The 24448-nt window shown below is 45.0% G+C and overlaps 1 protein-coding gene across 5 annotated transcripts in view; it reads right to left on the reverse strand.

Moving 5' to 3' along the window:
• The window catches only part of LOC116855197 (core histone macro-H2A.1), a 72529-nt gene that overhangs the window by 17007 nt on the left and 31074 nt on the right, over nucleotides 1-24448 (reverse strand). For 3 of the 5 annotated variants that reach the window (XM_032837682.1, XM_032837679.1, XM_032837680.1), the window contains exons 4-5: nucleotides 24098-24295; nucleotides 6883-6993 (exon numbers count right to left, since the gene is read on the reverse strand). In XM_032837682.1, coding sequence (XP_032693573.1) covers nucleotides 6883-6993; nucleotides 24098-24295 — 309 coding nt within the window. The remainder of the gene's footprint in view (nucleotides 1-6882; nucleotides 6994-24097; nucleotides 24296-24448) is intronic. The other 2 variants (XM_032837683.1, XM_032837681.1) reach the window with 1 other exon arrangement.

Genomic DNA, 24448 nt, shown 5'->3' on the forward strand with positions numbered 1-24448 from the left:
TGGGAGGGCAGTATATGTGACCTCCTCTTTGAGCCCCGGGATGGTACACAAGTCCTAGCTGGTTTGGGAAAGCCTTAGGAGCTCTGCCATTCTCCTCAAGTGGTCACGGGTCTTTCAGGGTGTCCCCCTCACCCTGCCTCCTGGCCGGCTGGCTCCCCTGCCCTGCTCAGAGGTGGCCAAGAGCAAGATGGTCTATGGCTTAGTAACATCTAATTTTACGTGCCTATTAGTCATGTAATACTGAAGTTCTAGTAAAGGACAGGACGAGAAAGAGCTGCTCTCCAGCGAGACGGTCGCCCTTCAAGAGTTGCACTTTGCTGAGCCCCTCTGGGTCAAGGATTTCCTCTAGTTTCATGAGCACAAAACTAACTGGCTTTTTTTTGAAAAGCCACTGAATGGGTTCCCTCCTCACAGTTACCCCACTGCTATAGGAACCCTCTGGCTGAGAGAAGCCCTGAATTCTAGATTCGGTTGTCAGAAGGGGAAGAGGACTTAGCTGGCCCAGGACTACTGTCCAGGGTCCTACTCTCTCCCTTCCTGTTCTTACATACCAGTGCCTGAAGCAAAGTGTGCTCACTCACTTGCTCTCTCTCTCTCTCTCTGTAATGATGCTTATCTTTCAGTGACATGAATTCCCCTCAGCTGCAGCCAAGAGCGATGCCTAAGCAGTCCCCAGAGGAGCCGGCGCCTGGGATCAACTGTGCCCGGGGCTGGACGAGCAGCCCACAGCCACAGGGCCCAGCAGGGCAGGAGCTGAGGTGCATACTCGGACGAGAGGGCCATATGCAGACGCTTGGCAGGGAGGCTCCTGGCAACTTGGCTTCAAGGCACTGAATTGCTGGGGCCAAATGTTTTGTTGAAAACAAAACCAAACAGAAAACCTAACACTCTCTAAGCACCAGAAATATAAACCCATATTTCTCATTCCCAGAAGCACTCAGTAGATTATTAAAAAAAAAAAAAAAAAATGGACCCACTTAAGCCAAAACTCATCCTCTGTGAGAAAGCACTTGGGGAAATAAATCTGGTCCTACGCTGGGCTGGGGAAAGACTCAGCCAGGCCCTGCCACAGGGCAGTCGGCTCCCTTTTTTAGTTAGGCCTGGAAGGTGGAAGAGGAACAGGTTTTCTCCACAGGGACTTCCTGGGGTCTGGGGGGTTTAGGGGACTGCCAACATCCCCAAAGCTGGAGGAAGCCCACTGGTAGGGGGGGCAGGTCTCACAGAGCACAGCTGTCTGCACTACAGGCTCTGGGGCTGGGACAGTGGCAGAGAAGAGACCAGCATCAGGGTGAGGGGGCTAAGTGCTGCATTCAGGGAGAAGGGGTATGGGTGGGCACAGACAGAAGGGGGAGGGGGCGCTCCAGGAAGGCAAGTGAATGGGTCAGGATTCAGGATAAGATAGAGGGTTTGATCATGATATCATGTAAGTACTGCATCTTTGTATCTAACTTTAAGCAAATGCTGTTTACAAAAACTCAAGCTAATATTCCCCGACTCCCACCCAAAAAAACCCACCCCAAAATCCTACACTATGAAGTAGCAGGAGGTTGTTGAGGATGAAGGGAAAGGAGAAGAAGGGGAAGGCAACACTTGACTTGGTATGGTATGGAGGAGTATACTTGAAAAGGATCTATGAGTTTGCTTTCCTGTTTGTTTAAAAATACGTATGTTCAAATCCTTAAAACTCACACTATTTTTTCCCAACGGTATAGATGCTTCTGAACTTAATTTGTGAGCACCTCACTGGAAAACCAGCTATTTCCATGGGCTCTGATTCAGCTAGCAGAGAAGACCCCAGAAGACTATCTCTGACTCTGCCTGGGGAATGGGATCTCTGGAGAAACTTGGGGGGTGGGGGGGGGGGGGTGGCAGGGAGCTTCCGAACAAATTCCTTGGAGAATTCCCAGTTCCCTCTGGACTCCTCACCTTCCTGACAAGAGGGGCCCCACTCTTGGAAGTCCAGACCACTGCACCGCAGGGAGCCACTACCACCAGCCAGGAGAACTCGCAGCTAACAGAGTACTGTCTCACTCTCCCCTACGCCTGACTCTTGTTTTTCCACCTATGCTGGGCACCAGGCTCAGCACTAGTCCAGGCTGAGGGTCTGAGCCACAGAACAGTTTTGTTGTGGTTAAATATATTTAAGTATTTGTTAAAAACCACCTCTGGACTATAATGCATGTGTTTCGGGTCGGGGGGATTACTCTGTGTGTATATCCGTGAGAGGAAGGGGTAGGGAGGGGAAAGGACAAGCCGGGGCAGGCACTCCAGAAAGACAAATGGGTAACCAGCTTGGCTTGGGCAGGCAGGCCCATGGACAGAAGCCAACAGTGAAATGGTCAAGAACAAAGGCCACAGCTCCCATGGACAGGAGAAGAAACCCCGTGAGCATGACATACAAATAGGCCATGCGTGCAGCAGTCTGACAAGGATCCTGTGGTCTGGTGGCTATGCACAAATCGGCCAGTAGGACCAGGAAAGATGGCCTGTCCTAGGAAGTCCCATCCCCTCCTCCCCTAGAGACAAGATCTCTGCACAACTGTGCATATTCTCATATTAAGTCTGATTCTCTGAGAGGTGGGGGGTGGGGAGGAGTGTCACTGATGATTTCAGAATTTGAATAAGGTCACTACTCCTCTGTCTCATCACTGGAAATTATGGAAAAATAAGTTTTAATCCACAGTATGGGGAATTTAAAATATCCGAAGATTATTGGCCACTGTTGAGAGTGACCAAGGGAGACTTCCAGTTACAGAGCAGGAGAGGGTCCTACGTGACTGTGGGACTGGAAGAAGGGGACTTAGCCCGTGTCCTACAAGACCCTTCCACTTCTGGGCCCTGATTACTCTCCACTGGCTCTACTACAGCCAGTGTCCCCCTCTATTATGCCCACATCTTCCCTCTACTGCTTATGTCCATGTCAGTCCTTGTACTCTACTCATGACTGAACTCACTATTAGAAGCTCCTAGAAGGCAGAGTGTGGCTGACTCTTAGCCCCAAGTGCCACACAATGCCTGAGATGGTGCTCAGGTTGCTACGGGGACACAAACAGAGTTGGACTTGAATGTCAAGCCTCCCAACAACTCTGAGGTGAAATGGCCATCTCCCTTCTCTTAAAGTAGGGCTAACAGAAATGCCAGAGCTCAGGACCTGAGCCCTTGGCCTGGCTTGGACCTGAGGTGGCTCAGGGCCAACCTGGCCTTCTGGAAGGGAAGGCTGGCCCCCACCACTTATGGCAGGTCAGGAGGTGGCCTGCCAGTGATAGGGAAGGAGCCATGGCTTGGAACTACTAGACAGACATGTGAGCTATGCCTTGACATGACCTACTTGGCTACAGGAACCCTATTTTTATATATATATATATTGTTTAAAACTCAATTTTAGGAAATGAAGGTATTTGATAAACAGTATCTGAGTGACACGTTGGATCTAGCCTATAATTTTCAATTTTGGTGTCTCTCGTGGCCTCATGATGGGCAAGAAAGGGAGAAGAATGACCAGCTGTATTTCCTTGTGCTAGCCTACAAAATGTCATTCTCGTCCTGTCCCCAAAGTCCATTTCAACCAAGGTAGATGGAAAGGGTGAGGTGTTCCACAAAACTGTTTGCAGCCCCTGATGGAGAACCACATTTTCTCCATGGCCCACGCCTGCCCTGCCCCTGGATGAAGGAAGGGGCTTTTTTATCCGTGCTCTGCTGCCTACCCTGCACACATCCCCAGCTTGAGGTCTCCCAAAGGCCTCAGGTCTGGAGGTGGCATCTGGTGCATCTCTGGCTAGAACCTGTCACACAAAGACAAGGACACAGACAGGCCCTGCTGGAGGCCCAGGAGCTGAGCCAGCACTGTTGAGCCATAGGGTAGAAAGAGAGCGTCGACCCCTCCCTCCTCACTGCTGCTTTCATCACTCCCTCTCTTCTGACACTATGCCAGCCCCTGCAAGTCAGGTGTATGTGTCTGGGAGGGAGAACACCCATGGTACCCTACCCCCCGCCTTCAGTGGCCTAAGGGGCTGTGGCTCCGATCCTAACAGTCTGGGGGGCCTGGAGACTCACTCGTAGCCTCCTCATGCTGCCTTCCCTACTCCTTCAAATAATAATGACCCTTCCAAGAAAGCCTTACATCATTTACTGCCACTGACCCAGATTTCTATAAGTACACCCTGGAAGAATTTTTTTTGGCAAGAAAACCGTCAGGTTTTTAAATCTCTGAAAGGAAGCTGTGAATCTCTGTTGAACCACAAAGCAAAAACATTTGGTGGATTCAGATTCACAGAACCATCTCCTTTTTTAAAACAACTCAGCAACAATGTGTGTGAACATTGGGTAAAAGCAGAGTCACAAGGACGATTACTCCTGAGACTTGATCATCAACAATAACAAGATCCCAGCCTCCTCAGCCCAGGGCTGGCTTCTCCTGAGAATAGCTTAGCAACCGGGCCTGGCAGGGCCATGCAGGGCACCCTATCACCTTTCTCTACTGTCACTTGCTTGCAAGAGTCAAGCCTCAGTTTCACTGTCACAGATGGGAAAACAAGATTCAAAGAATACCGGGCACTGTATGGTCTTCGTTCTGGGGTACCCTTCTTAGGACATTTCCAAAAGTCTAAGTCAAAACTGTCGTCTGTAAGAATGACATTTTAAAATGTGCTTTGTGGGAAAAGTCACGTCAGTTTTAGGACTCTTGCCCCTTTTCCATATATGCCATGACTTTCACCCCATGGTAACAGCCAATCAAGGGCCAGAAAGTACTGCTTGCAAAAAGCACTCCCAACAACCAACGCTAGCTGCATGTCACCCCTCAGGGGCCCAGGGGCCCAGGAAGGGCCGCCGGCACACTGCTGACGCTGGGGCCCAGGCTGACCCGAAGTGCCACCTTATTCTGCAATGCCACATTTGGGGAGAAGGGCATGTGTGGTCCTGGATTTGGGGGTGCCCTGTCCTGGATGTGTGGATTAATTAATTCCAGGTCATTAATCTGGAAGCACACTAACGTGGAGTGCAGCCTTGTGGGAGCTTGGTGCCCATTTTCCCTGCTGACCTCTGACTGTGGGATGTGGGAAAGCCGGTGGGTGGTCTTTCTAGGTCTGCACTCCGCTCCCTCTCTGACAGCGGGCCATTCTACCCTGGGTTCAGCTCAACCCATCCTCTCAGATCTCCCTTCCAAAGCCAGGACATCAGTAATGGGCACATGAGTTTCTCAGTCAAGTCTCCTCTTCCATTTTCCTGTTCTTAAAGAACACTAAAGGACCCCCCCCACCGTCCCCATAAGTTATTAGACAGTATCAGTACTTCTCTAGAGCTGTCTGGTCCCCCGCCCCGGAATGGAGTACTGTCAGTATTCGTGGGACTGGCATGGCTGAGTGTGGCTATTCTGGAAATACCTGACTTCATCCAGTCAGGGGGTGTGAGGAGGTCTGAGAGGAGGCTGGCTTTGGAGTGGCTGGTAGAAGGCAGCAAGAACCACAGAGGGAAGGGAGAGGCCAGGGTCGGGGCACCCAAAGGTGGGGTGGACGAAAGGGTGAGGGATGGTGGGGATGGCGGGAGGGACTGAACGGCTCTACCGGCATGGCAGGCTTGCCAGCCCTGCAGACGGTCTACACTGGGGATCTAAAGCACACCGGAGTGCCTCCTGAGCAGCACCAAACCCCAGCAAATGGGACGACGGTTCACGTTAACGTCCAATATATGACCCAAAGGACACATTAAAGGGCGTGAAAGCAGACCCAGGTGGTTGCCTTCACTGCTGAGTTGAAATTTTTAAAATAAATAAAAAATAATCTTAAACGAAAACTTGCAAAGCCCCAGACCTTAAGATGATAAGCGCTGCTTTTTTTTTTCCCTTTGAAAAATGCATACAAAATACAGATAATGGTTATAAAATGTCAGCTGCGATGGTTATTTGCTGGAACACAGGGTCCACCACTGGAAATGCATCATGAGAGCCTGAGTGCAATCAGGACAGGAAGGAAGGGGAAGGGGAGGAGGAGCACTTGCAAGGCAGGAGCAGGAGGGCTGTGTCACTTGAGATGCGAAAGAAAATTGACAGTGAGGTTGTAAAAATGATGCAGCTTCGGAACCAAACTGTTAGCCACAAAGCAATTTACACGGAAGGTCAAATTCATGCCTTTCATTTTCTTTCATGAAGGATTAAAAAAATTAAGAGAAGTGGAATCCCCTCTCTCTCCACCCCCCCCCTTTTTTGGGTGTTAATAGAGAAATATTAACTCTTACTCTCAGGTCTTAAAAGCCTTTGCATCATTTTTATTTTCAACAAAAGTGAATCATCTTTTACAAAACCATGGCGTCCTGGCAAAGCTGCATCACTGGGATGGCTGAAAATACAGTGCCCACGGTTAAAACAAACAAAAGATTGGCTTGAGGAAAGTCGAGAGGTGGCTCAGTGCCCTGTTACCTAAGGACGTCTAGAAACAATCCCGCCCCTATCAGAGGCTCTGCCTGCAGGGCCCTCCACAGCAAGCGAGGGAGCCAGCGGGCTGCCCGCTAGACCTTTCCTTTTCCAAGACCCAGCTTTGACTTCAGGCTGTTTTTCTGGCCGGAGCTATATGACCCATTTATCCCACATTAGCAGCTCCTTCCACAGACTAACCCCAGGCTGTCACTGCCCACCCCCACTCCCACCACAGGAGCGGCCTTCCCTCTTTTTAGCCCTATCTCCTCTTCCCACCCTGGAGACAGTCTCCCCCAGTGCTCCTGCGGAGGCCCTCCCTGAGACCATCCCGCAAGTCCCCGCCGCCCGCTCTTCCACCCACACCCACCAGGCCAGGAGCGGCCTTCGGGAATCCCCGGGCCTTCCTGCAGCAGAGGTGGCCTCCACCTGACGTCCCAGGGCCGCAAGCCGACTGAGGCCGCGCATCTGCCTACCTTCTGTCCGAGGAAGAGGCTCTTCGTAGAGAGGACCGTGAAGCCGTCAGCTGGCGTACCCTCGGTGGTGCTATCAGCGCTGGCAGCCTTGCTGACTTCCCCCTGCTTCTTCTTGCACAAATACAAGAGTCACTGTGAGGCCCCATAGGCAGATACCCAAGGAATCTTGGCTTCTCTAACAGGGAGGTGGCTCCTGGACCCTGCCCATCATCCTGCAGAAAATAGGCAACTACAGCACCACCAGTTTCTGGCCTTTCTCAAAGTAGGAGCCGCAGGCTCTGTGAAGTCCAGGAGTTCTACCAAGAGTAGTTTCATCACTTTGTAATCTCAAAATACTGCTACTTAAAGGCACAACTGTATTGCAGAGTGATAATCTACAACAATTACTTTCATTAACTTAGACCAATTAAAAGTCTCTAAGGGTCTTCGTTTTCTAGATGTGGACATACTGTGCAAGTCTGAGGGGGGAAAGTGAACTGTTTCTGATCATGAGTTCTCAAAGAGCCAAATGTCAGACCGAGGACCATAACTCTCTACCCTTCCCCAGCCCAGGAGGTAAGACACTCCCTGACTGTCCTTTGAGAAACCAGCTGTAGAGAAGGATCCCTGAGGTGGGTGTTGGTGAGCCCTGCTGTCCCCGGGGACTCCCTACCCTCCTGGTGGGCACAGCTATCAGCACGCTCATGGGCCCCTTCCCCATCCCAACTAGACTCAAGTATGTATACCCTAATTCCCAAGAGCCCTGCAAACTACGTTGTCCCCAGAGGTTTAACTTCAAGACCCTCAACTTTCTAATGGACTTTTCCTGAAACTCATAGGCCCTGAGTGATACACACTTGCGACAGAAGTCTCACGCCCCATCTCCTTGTACCACCACCCTGGTCCCACTTCCCATTACTAGCCTGGCAGCCCCCCACCCCCAGAAGTAGGGATACAGGGCTTTACAGAGTCTTTCATGCATTTCTGTTAAGTAGGAGGACAGTATTAGAAATGGGTATTTTGTCTCACTGGGGGATGTCCGCCTTCAGATATATCATAGACTGAGGATGGTGGGAACCATAATAGTTTGTGTTTAGACACTCTACCTTTTCCCTTCCCCCCAGTTACTATCAAAAAGTACATCACTCGGGGCGCCTGGGTGGCTCAGTGGGTTAAAGCCTCTGCTCTCAGCTCAGGTCATGATCCCAGGGTCCTGGGATCGAGCCCCACATCGGGCTCTCTGCTCAGTGGGGAGCCTGCTTCCCTTCCTCTCTCTCTGCCTGCCTTTCTGCCTACTTGTGATCTCCATCTGTCAAATAAATAAATAAAATCTTTTAAAAAAAAGTACATCACTCTTGAGGGGATGCTCCTGTGCAAGCAAACCAAGAAGGCAAAGGCTGAGAGGTATTCCAGAGCCTTCCTAAAGGAAGGCTCTGGACCCACAAACTCAGGGCAAAGTCTGTGCCTGTTTAGGGATTCACATTCATTCACATATTAACATTTTTGCTTACACTGAAAAAATAGTCTAGTTTTATGGTCTGCTTAACAAGAAGGGCTGCTTTAACATTTAAGGTCTACGGCCGAGCTGGAATGTGTTCTGTGAATTCAGTGAGCTAAATCTAAAGCTCCGAGGTTTGGATATAAATGCTGAGACAAAAGGCATTTTATCAAGAAACAGGGCATTAACAAAGCTATGTTAAAATGATCAGCATTCTGGTTGTCCTAATTCTTTCAGCATACCAGATCTGACCAGTGAAAGGGAACCCAAGAGTGCAAGGTATAACCTACAGGGATGCTGTAAGTCTTAGTAAGCCTTTGTTGATACACTTTCCAGGAAACAAGAAAGGGAAAGGCTGGATGACAAATGCTTTCACTACTCAGATGTTTCTAATTCTGTGCTTTCACCAAAATGGGAGAAATACCAAACTGACTGAACAGCTGAGAGACCATTAAAGAAAAGGCCGATGGACCGCACAGTTATGGACCATGGCCAGTTTCTTAGTTGTGACCAGTGTACTGGGGCGATGGAAGATGTTACGACGGGGAACGTGGTGAGGGGTATTGAGGAACTCTCTGTAGTGTCTCTGTAACTTTTCTGTCAATCTAAAACAACTGTAAAATAAAACATGCATTAAAACGAATTGATGACAGATTACTAGGTGACTGTTGGCACTTAAGAGCTCAGAGGACTGAGTGATGTTGCTTTAACAGAATCCTTTCCGTTTCCACTTACTTTTGGTGAACAAGACGTTCCCAGTACTTATGCCTGTAAATTTACAAATATGGGATGCTGAACACTGCCTCGTTTTAACAGTAAGTCACTATTTTATGAACTTGAGTTAATTGTAAAAAATTGCTATCTCGATCTCCATCTATCCCACAGATGGGATACAGTTCCCAAGACACAGTATCCATAGATACAGTTCCAAGAATATTTTCTCCTTAATAGTTATTAAATTTGTAAAATATTTATTGCTTTGATCAACTGTATGTTAATAAGTGTGATAACTGTCTAATCCTGTAAAATCCGTAACATTTAGTCCCTTTATGATCACAAGAAATTTTTTCAAGAATATTTAAATTTATATACATTATTTTTGTTGGGAAGATCAATACAATATCACCACCAGCATTAAATGTGTGGCATTAGGATAAAATTTTGTGGGACAAGTGAAAGGGACATACAGGCTCAGGGAGAAAAGTGATATAAATTTTCTACTTGTTAAAAAAGAGCTTGTCTACATTTTTTTTAAATGATGACAGTATTCCAAAATCAACGCAGTGTTTTGATTTCTTTGGATAAGTGATGAAACAATTTTTATACAAATTCTAAATGCGTGAGATACAAAGATTTTCAAAATTCTTATAAGAGGTAGGCAAGCAAAAAAGTTTGAGAATCACTGCTCTACCCAGTGAATACTATGCATACAGGAGGTGCTCAATAAATGCTTGGGATTGGGATGCAGTTTTTAAGTAGATAAGGATTTAGTGTTTATGCCCAAAAACACTTTGACTTTTTTTTAAAGGTAGAATAGCCTTAACTAACAGAATTTCAAACATTCAACAAATGGAGCTGGTTGTATTGGGAGGAGGGGGCTGCGACAGCTTCCCTGTGCCCCTGGTACAAGTCAGCAGCTGCCTATGAAGCCAAGCTATAAGGCTTAGCCTGTGTTGTTTAATACTGGAGATTTTCAGCAATGGCTCATTTGCTCATGGCCTCCTCCATTAAAGCTGATGCCCACACTGTAAACTGGTACAACCACTATGAAAAACAGTATGAAGCTTCCTCAAACATTTAAAAAAGTAGAATCCAAATGATCCAGCAGTTCCACTTCTAGGAATATAACCAAAGGAAACAAAAAGCACTATGTCAAAGAGGTAACTGCACCTCATGATCCCAGCAGCCTTATTTATGACAGCCAACACAAAGAAACAATCTATGTGTCCACAGTCAGATGAATGGATAAAGAACTGTGGAAACATTCAGCCATAAAAAATCAGTAAATCCTGACAGGAAACCCACAGAGATCCAAAAATGATGAACCTAAAGAGAGCCACGGCAAGACACATTACAATTAAAATGTCAAAAATTAAAGAAAAGGAGAGAATCTTAAAAGCGGCAAGAGAAAAACAACTTGTTAAGTACAAGGGAACTCCCATTAGACTATCAGCAGATTTTTCGGCAGAAATTGGCAGGCCATAAGAGAGTGGCACAATATATTCGAAGTACTGAAAGTAAAAAAACTTCCAACCAAGAATATTCTACCTGGCAAAAGTGTTCTTTGAAATTGAGAGAGAAACATTTTTCCAGACACACAAAAAGCCAAAGGCTTCTAAACTGGCCATACTAGAAATGTTAAAGGGACTTGTTTATGCTAAAAAGAAATAGTGCTATGTAGTAATAGGAAAACATATGAAAGTGTAACTCTCACTAGTAAAGACAAGTGTATACTAAAGGTAGTGACTTAATCCCTTATAAAGCTAATATGAAGGTTAAAAGACAAAGGTGGAATAAAAATTAATACAATAACTAATTAATGGACACATGAGATTAAAAGACAAAGTGTGATACCAATAATATGAGGGGAGGGTAAAAACGCAGAGTTTTAGAATGTGTTCAAACTTGCACTATCAACTTGAAACAAACTGAATAGGTTGTTATAAATCAGCCTCACAAATTGAATTCAACAGTACATTAAAAGGATCATATACCATGATCAGGTAGGATTTATTCTGGGGATGTAAGGGTAGTTTAATAACCATCAGAGTGATACACTATATTAACAGATGAAAGATAAAAAGCATATGATCTCTCCAACAAATGCAGAAAAAGCATATGACAAAATTCAACATCCATTTATGATAAAAAGCTCTCAAAAACTGGGTATAGAAGGAACATAACTAAACATAATAAAGGCCATAAATGTCAACCCAAAAGCTAACATCATACTCATTAGTAAAAAGTTCAAAGTGTTTCCTCTAAGATCATGAACAACACAACAATACCCATTCTTGCCACTTTTATTCAATATAGTATTAGAAGTCTAGCCAGAACAATTAGGCAAGAAAAAGAAATAAAAGGCATCAAAATCAGAAGGGAAGTAAAGCTGTCACTATTTGCAAACAGCATGATATTATATATACAAAACCCTAAAGACTCCTCCAAAAACCTGTTAGAATAAATGAATTCAATAAAGTTGCTGGATATCAGATTAATATATAGAAATCTGTTGCATTTGTATATGCTAATAACAAGTTGTAAGAGAGAAATTAAGAAAATCCCATCTACAATGGCATCAAAGAAATAAAATGCTTAGGAATTTAACCAAAAAGGCAAAAAACTACACATTGAAAACTATATATTGTACACTGAAAACTATAATACATTAATGAAAGAAACTAAAGAAGACACAAATAAATGGAGAGAGCTCCTTTGCTCATGGATTGAAAAGATTAAAATTGTAAAAATGTCCAGACCAACCAAAGCAATCTAAAGATTCAATATAATCTCTATTAAAATTCCAATGGCATTTCTCAAGGAAACAGAACACTCCTAAGATTTATATGACATCACAAAAGACTCTGAAATCCAAAGCAATGGCAAAAAATGAAGGAGAACGCATCATGCTCCCTGATTTCAAATTATATTACAAAGATATAATAATCCAAACAGTAAGGTATCAACATGAAAACAGACACATAGACCAAAGGAACAGAATGGAGAGCCCAGAAATGAACCCACATATATATTATCAATTCCTGACAAAAGAGCTAAGAATATACAATGGGGAAAGAACAGTCTCTTCAATTAAATGGTGTTGGGAAAATGGGACAGCCATATGCAAATGAATAAAACTGTACCAACATTTTACATCATATACAAAAATTAACTTAAAATGGATTACACATATGAATGTAAGTCCTGAACCCAGAAACTCCTAGGAAACAGATGGACCTTGTTATTGATCTTGGTAATGATTTTTTGGATATGGTATCACAAAAAGGCAACAAAAGTAAAATAAACAGTGGGACTACACCAAACTGAAAAAAATTCTGCAGAGCAAAGGAACCATCAACAAAATGAAAAGTCAACCTTTAGAGAAACTTGCAAATCATATACAGACAGTCCCTGACATCCAATGATTTGACTTTTAATTTTTCAGCTTTCCAGTGGTGCAAAAGCTACACACACATCAGCAGAAACCATACTTTGAGTTTAAATTTTGATTTTTTTTCCCTAGGATAGCAAAGTGTGGTACTATACTCTCTAGTGATGCTAGGCAGCAAGAGCTAGTCACAGTGCCCAGTCAGCCACACAACCATGAGGATGAATGACTGATATACTTATAAAACCATTCTGTACCCACAGAATCATTCTGTTTTTCACTTGCAGCACAGTATTCAATAAATTACTTGAAATATTCCACACTTTCTTACAAAATAGGTGAAATGGCTTTGTGTGCGATGATTTTGTCCAACAGTAAGCAAATTAGTGTTCTCAGCACATTTACAGTAGGCTGGGCTAAGCTATGATGTTTGGTAGGTTAGGTGTTTTAAATGTTGTTTTCAACTTAATAATATTTTCAACTTACAGTGGGTTTACCAGGACATAGCCTGATCATAAGGCAAAGATGATCTATATCTGATAAGGGGTTAATATCTAAAATATATAAAGAACTCATACAACTCATACAACTCAATAGCAAAAGGAAAAATTTCTTGATTAAAAAATGGCCAGAAGAGAGAAGGGCATTAGGTATATTGCAGCAAATTATAATAGAGAATTTCCCTAATATGGCAAAGGGAACAAGCATCAAAATCCAGTAGGCAGAGAGAACTCCCTCTCAAAATCAATAAAAATAGGTCCACACTTCATCATCTAATAATAACACTTACAATCTAAAGGAAAAAGAGAAAATCCTGAAAGCTGCTTAGGACAAGAGGTCTATAACATACAATGGTAGAAATACTAGATTGGCAGCAGACTTATCCACAGAGACCTGGCAGGCCAGAAAGGACTGGCATGATATATTCAGAGCACTAAACAAGAAAAATATGCAGTCAAGAATACTACACCCAGCTAGACTTTCATTGAAAATGGAAGGAGAGATAAAAAGCTTCCAGAACAAACAAAAATTAAAAGAATTTGCAAACACCAAACCATCCCTACAGGAAATATTGAAAGGGGGTCCTCTAAGCAAGAGAAAGCCTAAAAGTAACAGATCAGAAAGGAACAGAGACAATATACAGTAACAGTCACTTTATAGGCAATACAATGGCACTAAATTCATACCTTTCAATAGTTACCCTGAATGTAAGTGGGCTAAATGCCCCAATCAAAAGACACAGCGTATCAGAATGAATTAAAAACACAAGACCCACCAATATGCTGTCTACAAGAAACTCATTTTAGACCCAAGGACATCTCCAGATTTAAAGTGAGGGGATAGAAAAAAATTTACCATGCTAATGGACATCAAAAGAAAGCTGGGGTGGCAATCCTTATATCAGTTACATTAGATTTTAAGCTAAAGACTATAATAAGAGATGAGGAAGGACACTATATCATAAAGGATCTGTCCAACAAGAAGATATAACAATTATAAATATCTATGCCCCTAGCATGGGAGCAGTCAATTATATAAATCAATTAATAACAAAATCAAAGAAACACATCGACAATAATACAATTATAGTAGGGAACTTTAACACACCCTCACTGAAATGGACAGATCATCTAAGCAAAAGATCAACAAGGAAATAAAGGCTTTAAATGACACACTGGAAAAGAAGGATATCACAGATATATTTAGAACATTCCATCCCAAAGCAACAGAATACACATTCTTCTCGAATGCACATGGAACATTCTCCAAAAGAGATCACATCTTGGGTCACAAATCAGGTCTCAACCAGTACCAAAAGAGTGGGATCATTCCCTGCATATTTTCAGATTACAATGCTTTGAAACTAGAACTCAACCACAAGAGGAAAGATGGAAAGAAAAATACATGGAGGCTAAAGAGCATCCTACTCAAGAATGAATGGGCCTACCAGGAAATTAAAAAAGAATTGAAAAAAATTCACAGAAACAAATGAAAATGAAAACACAATTGTTCAAATCTTTAGGACACAGCAAAGGCAGCCCTGAGAGAAAAGTATATAGCTACACAAGACTTTCTCAAGAAACAAGAAAGGTCTCAAGTACACAACCTAACCCTATACCTAAAGGAGTTAGAGGAAGAACAGCAAACAAAGCCTAAACCCAGCAGGAGAAGAGAAATCATAAAGATCAGAGCAGAAATCAATGAAATAGAAACCAAAAGAACAGTAGAACAGATAAATGAAACTATGAGCTGGTTCTTGGAAAGAATTAATAAGCTGGATAAACCCCTGGCCAGACTTACCAAAAAGAAAAGAGAAAGGACCCAAATTATTAAAATCATGAATGAAAGAGGAGAGATCACAACCAACACCAAAGAAATACAATTATTAGAACATATTATGAGCAACTATACACCAGCAAATTTGACAATCTGGAAGAAATGGATGCATTCCTAGAGACATAAAAATGACCAAAACTTAACCAGGAAGAAAGAGAAAACCTGAACAGACCCATAACCAGTAAGGAGATTGAAGCAGTAATCAAAAATCTCCCAACAAACAAGAACCCAGGGCCAAACGGCTTCTCAGGGGAATTCTACCAAACATTTAAAGAAGAATTAATACCTATTCTCCTGAAACTGTTCCAAAAAATAGAAATGGAAGGAAAACTTCCAAACTCACTTTAGGAGGCCAGCATTACCTTGATCCCAAAACCAGACAAAGTCCCCACCAAAAAGGAGAAGTACAGACCAATATCCTTGATGAACACAGATGCAAGGATTCTCACCAAAAAACTAGCCAATAGGATCCATTTCACCACAATCAAGTGGGATTTATTCCTGGGCTACAAGAATGTTTCAACATCCACAAATCAATCAATGTGATACAATACATTAACAAAAGAAAGAACAAGAACCATATGATACTCTCAATCTGTGATGAAAAAGAATTTGACAAAGTACAGCATCCTTTCTTGATCAAAACTCTTCAAAGTGCAGGGATAGAGGGTACAAACCTCAATACCATCAAAGCCATCTATGAAAAACCCACAGCGAAGATCATTCTCAATGGGGAAAAACTGAGAGCTTTTCCCCTAAGGTCAGGAACACACTAGGGCTATCCACTAACACCACTGCTATTCAACATAGTACTAGAAGTCCTAGCCTCAGCAATCAGACAACAAAAAGAAATAAAAGGCATCTGAATAGGCAAAGAAGAAGTCAAACCCTCACTCTTTGCAGATCATATGATAGTTTATGTGGAAAACCCAAAAGACTCCACTCCAAAACTGCTAGAACTCACACAAGAATTCAGTTAAGTGTCAGGATATAAAATCAATGCTCAGAAATCAGTTGCATTTCTATACACCAACAGGAAGACAGAAGAAAGAGAAATTAAGGAGTTGATCCCATTTACAATTGCACCCAAAACCATAAGATACCTAGAAATAAACCTAACCAAAGAGGCAAAAAATCTGTACTCAGAAACTATAAAATACTCACAAAAGAAATTGAGGAAGACACAAAGAAATGGAAAGACATTCCATGTTCAAGGATTGGAAGAACAAATATTGTGAAAATGTCTGTGCTACCTAAAGCAATCTACACATTTAATGCAATCCCTATCAAAATACCATCAATTTTTTTCAGAGCAATAGAACAAATAATCCTAACATTTATATGGAACCAGAGAAGAACCCGAATAGCAAGAGGAATGTTGAAAAAGAAAGCCAAAGTTGGTGGCATCACAATTCCAGACTTCAATCTTTATTACAAAGCTGTCATCAAAAACAGATACACAGATCAATGGAACAGAATGGAGAGCCCAGAAATAGACTCTCAACTCTATGGTCAACCAATCTTTGACAAAGCAGGAAAGAATGTCCAATGGAAAAAAGACAGCCTCTTCAACAACTGACACTGGGAAAGTTGGACAGCCACATGCAGAAGAATGAAACTGAACCATTTCCTTACATCACACACAAAAATAGAATCAAAATGGATGAAGGACCTCAATGTGAGAAAGGAATCCATCAAAATCCTTGAGGAGAACACAGGCAGCAACCTCTTTGACCTCAGCCGCAGCAACATCTTCCTAGGAACATCGCCAAAGGCAAGGGACGCAAGGGCAAAAATGAACTACTGGGACTTCATCAAGATCAAAAGCTTTTGCACAGCAAAGAAAACAGTCAACAAAACCAAAAGACAACTGACAGAATGGGAGAAGATATTCACAAACAACATATCAGATAAAGGGCTAGTATCCAAAATCTATTAAGAACTTATCAAACTCAACACCCAAAGAATAATCCAATCAAGAAATGGGCAGAAGACATGAGCAGACATTTCTGCAAAGAAGACATGGCAAACAGACACATGAAAAAGTGCTCCACATCACTCGGCATCACGGCAATAAAAATCAAAACCACAGTGAGATACCACCTCACACCGGTCAGAATGGTTAAAATAAGTCAGGAAATGGCAGATGTTGGCAAGGATGCGGAGAAAGGGGAACCCTCCTTCACTGTTGGTGGGAATGCAAGCTGGTGCAGCCACTCTGGAAAACAGCATGGAGGTTCCTCAAAAAGTTGAAAACAGAGCTACCCTACAACCCAGCAATCACACTACTGGATATTTACCCTAAAGATACAAATGTAGTGGGACACCTGGGTGGCTCAGTCAGTTAAGTCCCTGCCTTCAGCTCGGGTCGTGATCCCAGGGTCCTGGGATCGAGTCCCGCGTCAGGCTCCTTGCTTGGCAGGGAGCATGCTTCTCTCTCCACCTCTGCCTGCCACTCTGTCATAAAATCTTTAAAAAAAAAAAAAAAAGATACAAATGTAGTGATCCGAAGGGGCACATGCACCTGAATACTTATAACAGCAATGTCCACAATAGCCAAACTATGGAAAGAAACTCCATGTCCATCAACAGATGAATGGATAAAGATGTGATACACACACACACACACACACACACACACCATGGAATACTATGCAGCTATCAAAAAAGAAAGCTTGCCATTTGCAACGACATGGATGGAACTAGAGGGTATGCTAAGCGAAATAAGTCAATCAGAGAAAGCCAATTATCCTATCCTCTCTGATATGAGGAATTTGAGAGGCAAGGCAGGGAGTCATGGGGGTTAGGGAGGGAAAAAAATGAAACAAGATGGGACCGGGGAGGGAGACAAATCATAAGAGACTCTTAATCTCAGGAAACAAACAGAGTTGCTGGAGGGCAGGGTGGGTGGGAGGGATAGAGTGGTTGGGTGATGGGTCACTGGGGAGGGTATGTGCTTGGTGAGTACTGGGAATTGTGTAAAACTGATGATTCAGAGACCTGTGCCCCTGAAGCAAATAATACATATATGCTAATAAAAAATACAGTTACCATATGATCCAGTAATTCCACCACTCTTTATGTACCCAAAGAAAAGGAAAACGCTAATTTGGAAAGATGTATGCACCTCCATGTTTATTGCAGTGTTATTTACAATACCCAAGACAGAGAAGAAACCCAAGTGTCCATCAAGAGATGAACACACACAGAAGTGGCATGTGCATATATTATACACATGCACACACAATGGAATATTACTCAGTCATATAGAAGGATGAGATCTTACCATATGCAACATGGATGGACTTAGAGGATATTACGCTAAGTGCAATAAGTCAGAGAAGATAAATACCGTATGATTTCACTTACATGTGCGATCTAAAACTCAGAAGAGAGGACGAAAACAAAAAGCAGAAACTGAATCATAAATACAGAGAACATCAGGCTGCCAGAGGAGAGGTGGGCGGGATGGTGGGCAAAATGGGTGAAGGGGTGTGGGAGGTTTAGGCTTCTAGTTATAGAGTGAGGCACAAGGATAAAGGTCCAGCACAGGGAATAAAATCCATGGTATTATAGTAAGGTTGCAGGGTGACAGATGGTAGCTACACTGGCACTGAGTGCCGTGAAATATACAGAGAAAACAAACTGCTATGTTGTATGCCCTGAAACTAACATTGTAGGTCAACTATACTTTTAAAAAATACTACAAAAATAGATACAAGCTTCCAGTTCTGAGATAAGGAAGTAGAGGGGATGTAATTCACAGCTCCCAGCTACAGTTAACAATGCTGCATGGTATATTTGAAAGTTATTAAGAGCAAATCCTAAGAGTTCTCATCATGAAGAGAAATGAACTTTTTTTTTCCGAGTCACGAGATAATGAATGATCTGAATTTACTGTGGTAACCACTTCACAACTGATCTAAGTCCTTGTGCCGTACACCTTAAATATATGTAGTGCTGTATGTCAAAGATATCTGGATAAAAGTGGGAAACAGTGCTGGAGAGGAGAAGAGGTGGAAATTTTAAGCAGAGTATGTATCAGGAATGCACAAATATATTCAATGAGAGTCCAGGATGTGTGATTTAAAACAAAAATGTTTGTAAGCTGTTGGCCCCACTTGCCTCCAGCAGAGAGCGGTCAGCCATCCACCTACAGAACAGAGGGGCTCTGCCAAGGCAAGTAAAGGTTCCGCGGTCACAGGACACATGAGGGGCCTGAAGTCTGGGCTCTGAAATTCTGCATGTGATTTTTGGTTCTACTACTGACTACTAGAGCATGCTGCTTAACTTCCCTCTCCCTTCGATTCCTTGTGGGAAAACGGAGTCTAAGTTGGGAGATCTGATAAACCAGTGGCCGCGAGAGAAAGCTGCCAAAACCTGTCTGTATAAGACAAGCCATTCCTTCCCAGTTCTCTCCAGTCTGGCTACTTGGCACACAAGCTGAGTCTCTTGCGTGCGAGGATCCCAGCCCACGACAGGGTAGCTGAGGTGCACTCAGAGGCCTCCTGAGAAGTCACTACATTGAAATCACAGTAACTGTTCCCCTAAGCTTTACATAAAACCTGTAGTCAGGGATTACTTCCTTGCCCAGCCTTTCGGATTCAAATACCATTTTATGAAATGGTGACAGGAGGTGGTAGATTTTTTTCAGATCGTGGCAGGAGGGGGAAAAGCTAACAAGCAAAGACTCTTTGTCAGTCTCCAAAAGGATTGACTTTGGGGAATTTCATACTGTTGTACAAATCCACAAGCTCCCACAAATCATACCTGCAACCCAGCTTCATTCTGAACAGCACATACCTATTCGATCAGAGTCAGGGGGAGACCTATTTAAGAACACGCAGGGCTGAGTGTGCAAAGAGCCTTATGTGAAATCGCCAACCTGAGATGACCTCTGCCCGAGCTCTTGTACCCGGATGTCTGACCTGCTAGGAATCTCATTAAAAGGCCAGTAAGATTTTGCAAGGACAGCAGCTTCTCACAAGAACCAATGTCTTTCTTTGGCATCCCTTTCCCAAACATTCATCATTCAATTTTCAGTTTAAATTTTCATTTCTCAAAAAAGAAACGGGCGTCCTACTAAACTCATCATGGGCTTCTTGCCAGGCAGTGAGGAGCAAGCCTATCTTCACAATTCAGGGGGTGATTTCCGCATGGGGGTGGAGTTCGGTTGGGGGTTTTGAGAGTTTGTTTGAAAAGTCCTAGGTGAGACTGAATCACTATATTGTACACCTGAGACTGCGACAATGCCATATGTTAACCAACTGGGATTAAAATAAAAACTTAAAAAAAAAAAAAAGGAAACAAAGAAATCAGGTGAGAGAATTTTTCAATCCAGATTTTTGGCAAAAACAGTCTTCTTAGAGATTATCCTATGGATCTCAGTGATCTTTCTGACAAGGGGTCTTAACCTGGAAGACTGAAGCCTAAATGGCTTCCTTCGAATCTTCAGGATTTTACGCATTGGAAAATCTAATCTTAAGAAGGGTTCCTAGACCCTCCAGCTGCCAGAGGTGTGCGTGTTATGGAAACGTCAGGAACCTCACATCCAAATCCTGTCAGGTGCTCTCTGGGAGGAGGCAGGCAGGCTGGCTGGCTGGTCCTCTGCCACAAGCGCTCTCCCGTCAGTCACTTGAACCCCCGATACCCTCCTCTCACAGGCCTCTCTTCCAGTGCCACCTGACTGGAGAAGCCTCACCCGACGGCTTCTGAGGGTAACGCCACCTCTGGCGTCCCTGAGGTGTTTCTGTCACGGCATCCTCCTCCCCGCACCCCTGTAAGGACTCTGACCCCCTCACTAGACCAAAGCTCAGCAAGGGCCTGCCCTTCATTGCCGTACCCTGAGGAGCATGTGCAGGGGCGATAACTGTCGATCCAACGGAGGCATCTTCTTTCAACAACTTTGGTGTTCGCTATTAAGAGGAGGAGGCAGAGTCTGAAATTTCTGAATGGGCTCAGACGCTCTCTAGGTGAGCAACAGTCACCAGAAATCTGTCTGCCTTAGCATGTCCCCCTTGGGGACTTTGTCATGCAGACTCATGAGCACAGACACCTACATATGACCCGGTCGGAATGCTCAGAATAACGGCAAGTCCATTCACAGAGACCTGGTAAGGAGAGTGGTGCTTCCTGTCTAGGGCACTAGAACCACACCATGGAATATTCCAGAGCCAGCTCTCTACTGAGCGCTGCGGAAGAGCAAGGGAGTAAGAGCAGCGGCAAAGCTGTGTGTCAGGCACCATTGAAAGGATGCCACAGCGTTCTCTCCTCAGGCTCCCAAGCCCCATGTTTGAGCTCCATTCCACTGATGAGGAGACTGTGACACCAGAGAAACTCAGTCACTTCCTAAGGTCACGCGGCCAGAAAATGGCCAAATTAGAACACAAAGCCCAGCAAGCCGGCACCCCTCACCACTGCACCACCCTGCCAAAATGGGGGGTAACATCTTTTACATGTATTTATATTTAAAGGAAGGGACGATGAGGAGAGCTTTACAGATCTCTACGCTTTTCCATGCATAGACTTTCTGAAAGGTACATCAACGTTACAGAGACTGCTCTGGAGAGGCAAAGTGGCAGGGGCCTATGGTGAGAGCTCTTACAGCATCCTCCTTTGAACCATCCCCACCCTTACACGTGCTACGTAGTCAGAAACACGGTGCACACGTTCAGGCATTGAAATGTGAGGTTGGAATGGATGCCATCATTTTATGGGAGGGGGTAAACTGAGGCACAGACTTGCCTGAGGCCACCCAGGCAGGCAGGAAGAGTCCCATGGCACCATCAGGGCCCCGGACTCCCAGTCCCAGTGGGTTTTGTGGCCTCCTCTCACTGGATCCATGACAGCTGACTCAGCTGTCACAACTGGAGACTTTCAAAACCTCCCAATTACATCGAATTGGAGGGAAAATTATGATTTGGAATTCAAGTGTTGACACTTGAAAAATACCAACTCCCTTTTCCTCCAAGTGCTTTAGCATGTTACTAAAGCTTTCTCTGCATGTCTCTGGAAAGGTTATTTTCAGAACATTCCACTTAAACCTAGAGATGCAGGTTTTCTGCTGTTTCTGGGAGCTGACACCACAATTTACATTAAACAAATGTTTTGAAAATTAGCTGTTCACGGTTCCAATTTCAGCTTCCCCCAGGGTTTAATGTTAGCCAAATACTGGTATAGTAAGCAGACAATGTGTTTTATTGTGTGGAAGAAAAACAGACCACCATAACAGACTTCCTGCTTTTGTAATCGAGGGGAAAGCTGAGTGTTTGAGTGATTATTGGCATATGGTTATTAGAAACAGTGAGTTCCAAATATAGCTACTAGAGCTAAAGACACACACACACACACACCCCCTTCATTTCCAGTCCAAAAAGAAAGAAACAGCGTTCCTAGTGTTTGGTAAAGTGGGAAGGCCAGAAAGTCGTCAGGCACTAACTACTAGGGGAAGACCGGGGTGACGGGAGCAGGGTTCAGCCCAGGGTTGCCCAGGGCACACAGTTAGAGGGGCTGCTCTGAAGTCAACGAGCAGTGGGTCCGCACGAACAAGGGCCACGTTCGGGCCACAGCTGGAGGAACGCTAAGCCAAGCACCAAGGGCCCTGCTCTGTGGGCGGCCAGCTCCCTGGGGCCCGTGATCCAGAGATGATGGTCTTGGCATCTTCATCGTCTCTTTTAACGTTTAGAAAGGCATACACAGGCGCTTTGCCCCTGCCTTCCCTGTCATCCTGCTCCTCCCTGCAAACGTGAATGTTGAAAGGGGAGACAGAAACAGTTCAAACTGCTAATTCTATACTCGGCAGAAACGAGTAATGGAGCATTCTGTGACATCCCCGCCTGGCCAGGAGCCTCCCCTAGGACTTGGGAGTTGAGTGGAGCGTAAGTGCCTGGAAAATGCTTCCAGGATGCTCTTCAGTAACTTGTTTCCCTCTCAGAGAGCTGGGCCTGATTCTCAGCTAGGTGGGGTGGGTCAGGGTGGTGGCCTGCGGACAAGACGAATTCAGATTTTTGTGTTTTGGGGGAAGCATTTGTTCATACCCACCAGCATGGACAAAGAGTACAGCCACGTCCACCTCAACTACCAAAGGATGGGCAACAGTGTAGACAAAAGTTGGGGGCCAGAGGCCTGCTCTGTGGACCCACTCAGAGCAGGGTACATGCTGGGAGGGTGGACTGGAGAGGGGCACAGGGGCAGTGCTCCTGCAGCCTGGCCTGGTGGGTGTCCTCCCCATCTCATCAGGACAAAGGCTTTGGGTTCTGGTGGGAAGAACATGCCGACATGGCATCTGACCCACAAGGCTTCTCCAAGGAACTACTACTGAGGGTTTCACAAAACAGGCAGGTCACCTTCTGCCAGAGGAAATTTCCTCCTATTCTGGCTGGAGACCAGAAGGCTCACACCTGAAGGGGTGCCCCAGGGCAGAGCAGGACAGCTTAAGATTCCATTTTGTTAAGGAGGAGCTCTGACTGCCCGGTCACTAGCTGGTTGGCCCCAGAGGCTGTGACAAGAAGCCCAGAGGCCAGGTCCAGGGAGGAAGAAACACGGAACATGTGTTTCAGGTGCTTTGGGGTCTCCCGCCGATGCTGAGACAAGGGGGGTGCAAACTCGCACACGCCCAGACCTCCCAAGGGTGGGCTGCAGCTTCTCCACTGTGAGGATCGGGGCTGGGGATTAACTGGTCTGTCCCCCCCACCCCCATGAAGACGTTAGGTCCCACCCTGAGAACGCTTCACTTGCCACAAAAACATCAGCACCTATGACCTCATCTCAGGCCAAGCTGGGTCTGGCAGGAGCATCTGAATAACACATCTGTTTTCTTCCTTAACAAGGCAACCGTTCTGAAGAGCCAACTGTCTGAATCAACCTCCCTCAAAGACGCTCAGAGGAGGACATGCAGGCATGGCAACACAGTGAGAGTTCTGAGAGCATCAGGGGCAAGGAGGCAGCCAGTGCCTTTAGGTAGGACTCGATGGCAGCTGCCCCAGCACAGGAAAGCTCTGGCATACCCAGGTCCCTCTGCAGAGGTGTGAGCCTCTCCCTTGTGGGCCAGGAATGGGGTCCTTGCAGCCTGGGGCTATCTGCCCCGGCCTCCTCCCCACATTCCCCTTGCCTGCAGGAATGCGGGTTTTTGCTCAGATTCTAGCTGCTGGAGCTGGGCTAGCCTCTCTGCCAGAGCTCCCATGCAGGTTCCTCCTTTGTCTCTGGATAAGCCCTCAGCAGGAGGGAGCCACTCTGGACCTCATCTGCATGCACTTGTCCTGACCCAACGCACACAGCCCTGCCCCATCGTGTACCTTGGATTTCCGGGCCCCTTTCTTGCCTCCTGCTTTCTTAGACACAGGCTTCTTCTGGGATGGAGACTTGGCCTTTTTGGCTGGGGGTGGTGTGATGATGGCTTCCAACTTCCCTTTGGATCCTCGTTTCTTTGCTAGCAACTCTGGGTGGATGTTTGGTAACACTCCCCCGCTGGCTATGGTGACTCCTTTTAGCAGCTTGCAGGAAAATCAAAGTAGCAGATGGTTAGCCTGTCCACCAGGCCCCTGACCTTCAAGAAGTCTGCCCTCCCCATTCACATTCTTGCTTTGCTCCGTCAAGCTCCTTCTTCCAGGGCATCTCCAAGGATGCTGACGGGACCCAGGCTCACT

This window comes from Lontra canadensis, unplaced genomic scaffold (genome assembly GCF_010015895.1).
Source record: "Lontra canadensis isolate GAN:19392208 unplaced genomic scaffold, GSC_riverotter_1.0 scaffold99, whole genome shotgun sequence".
In the NCBI taxonomy this organism is placed as follows: Eukaryota; Metazoa; Chordata; class Mammalia; order Carnivora; family Mustelidae; genus Lontra; species Lontra canadensis.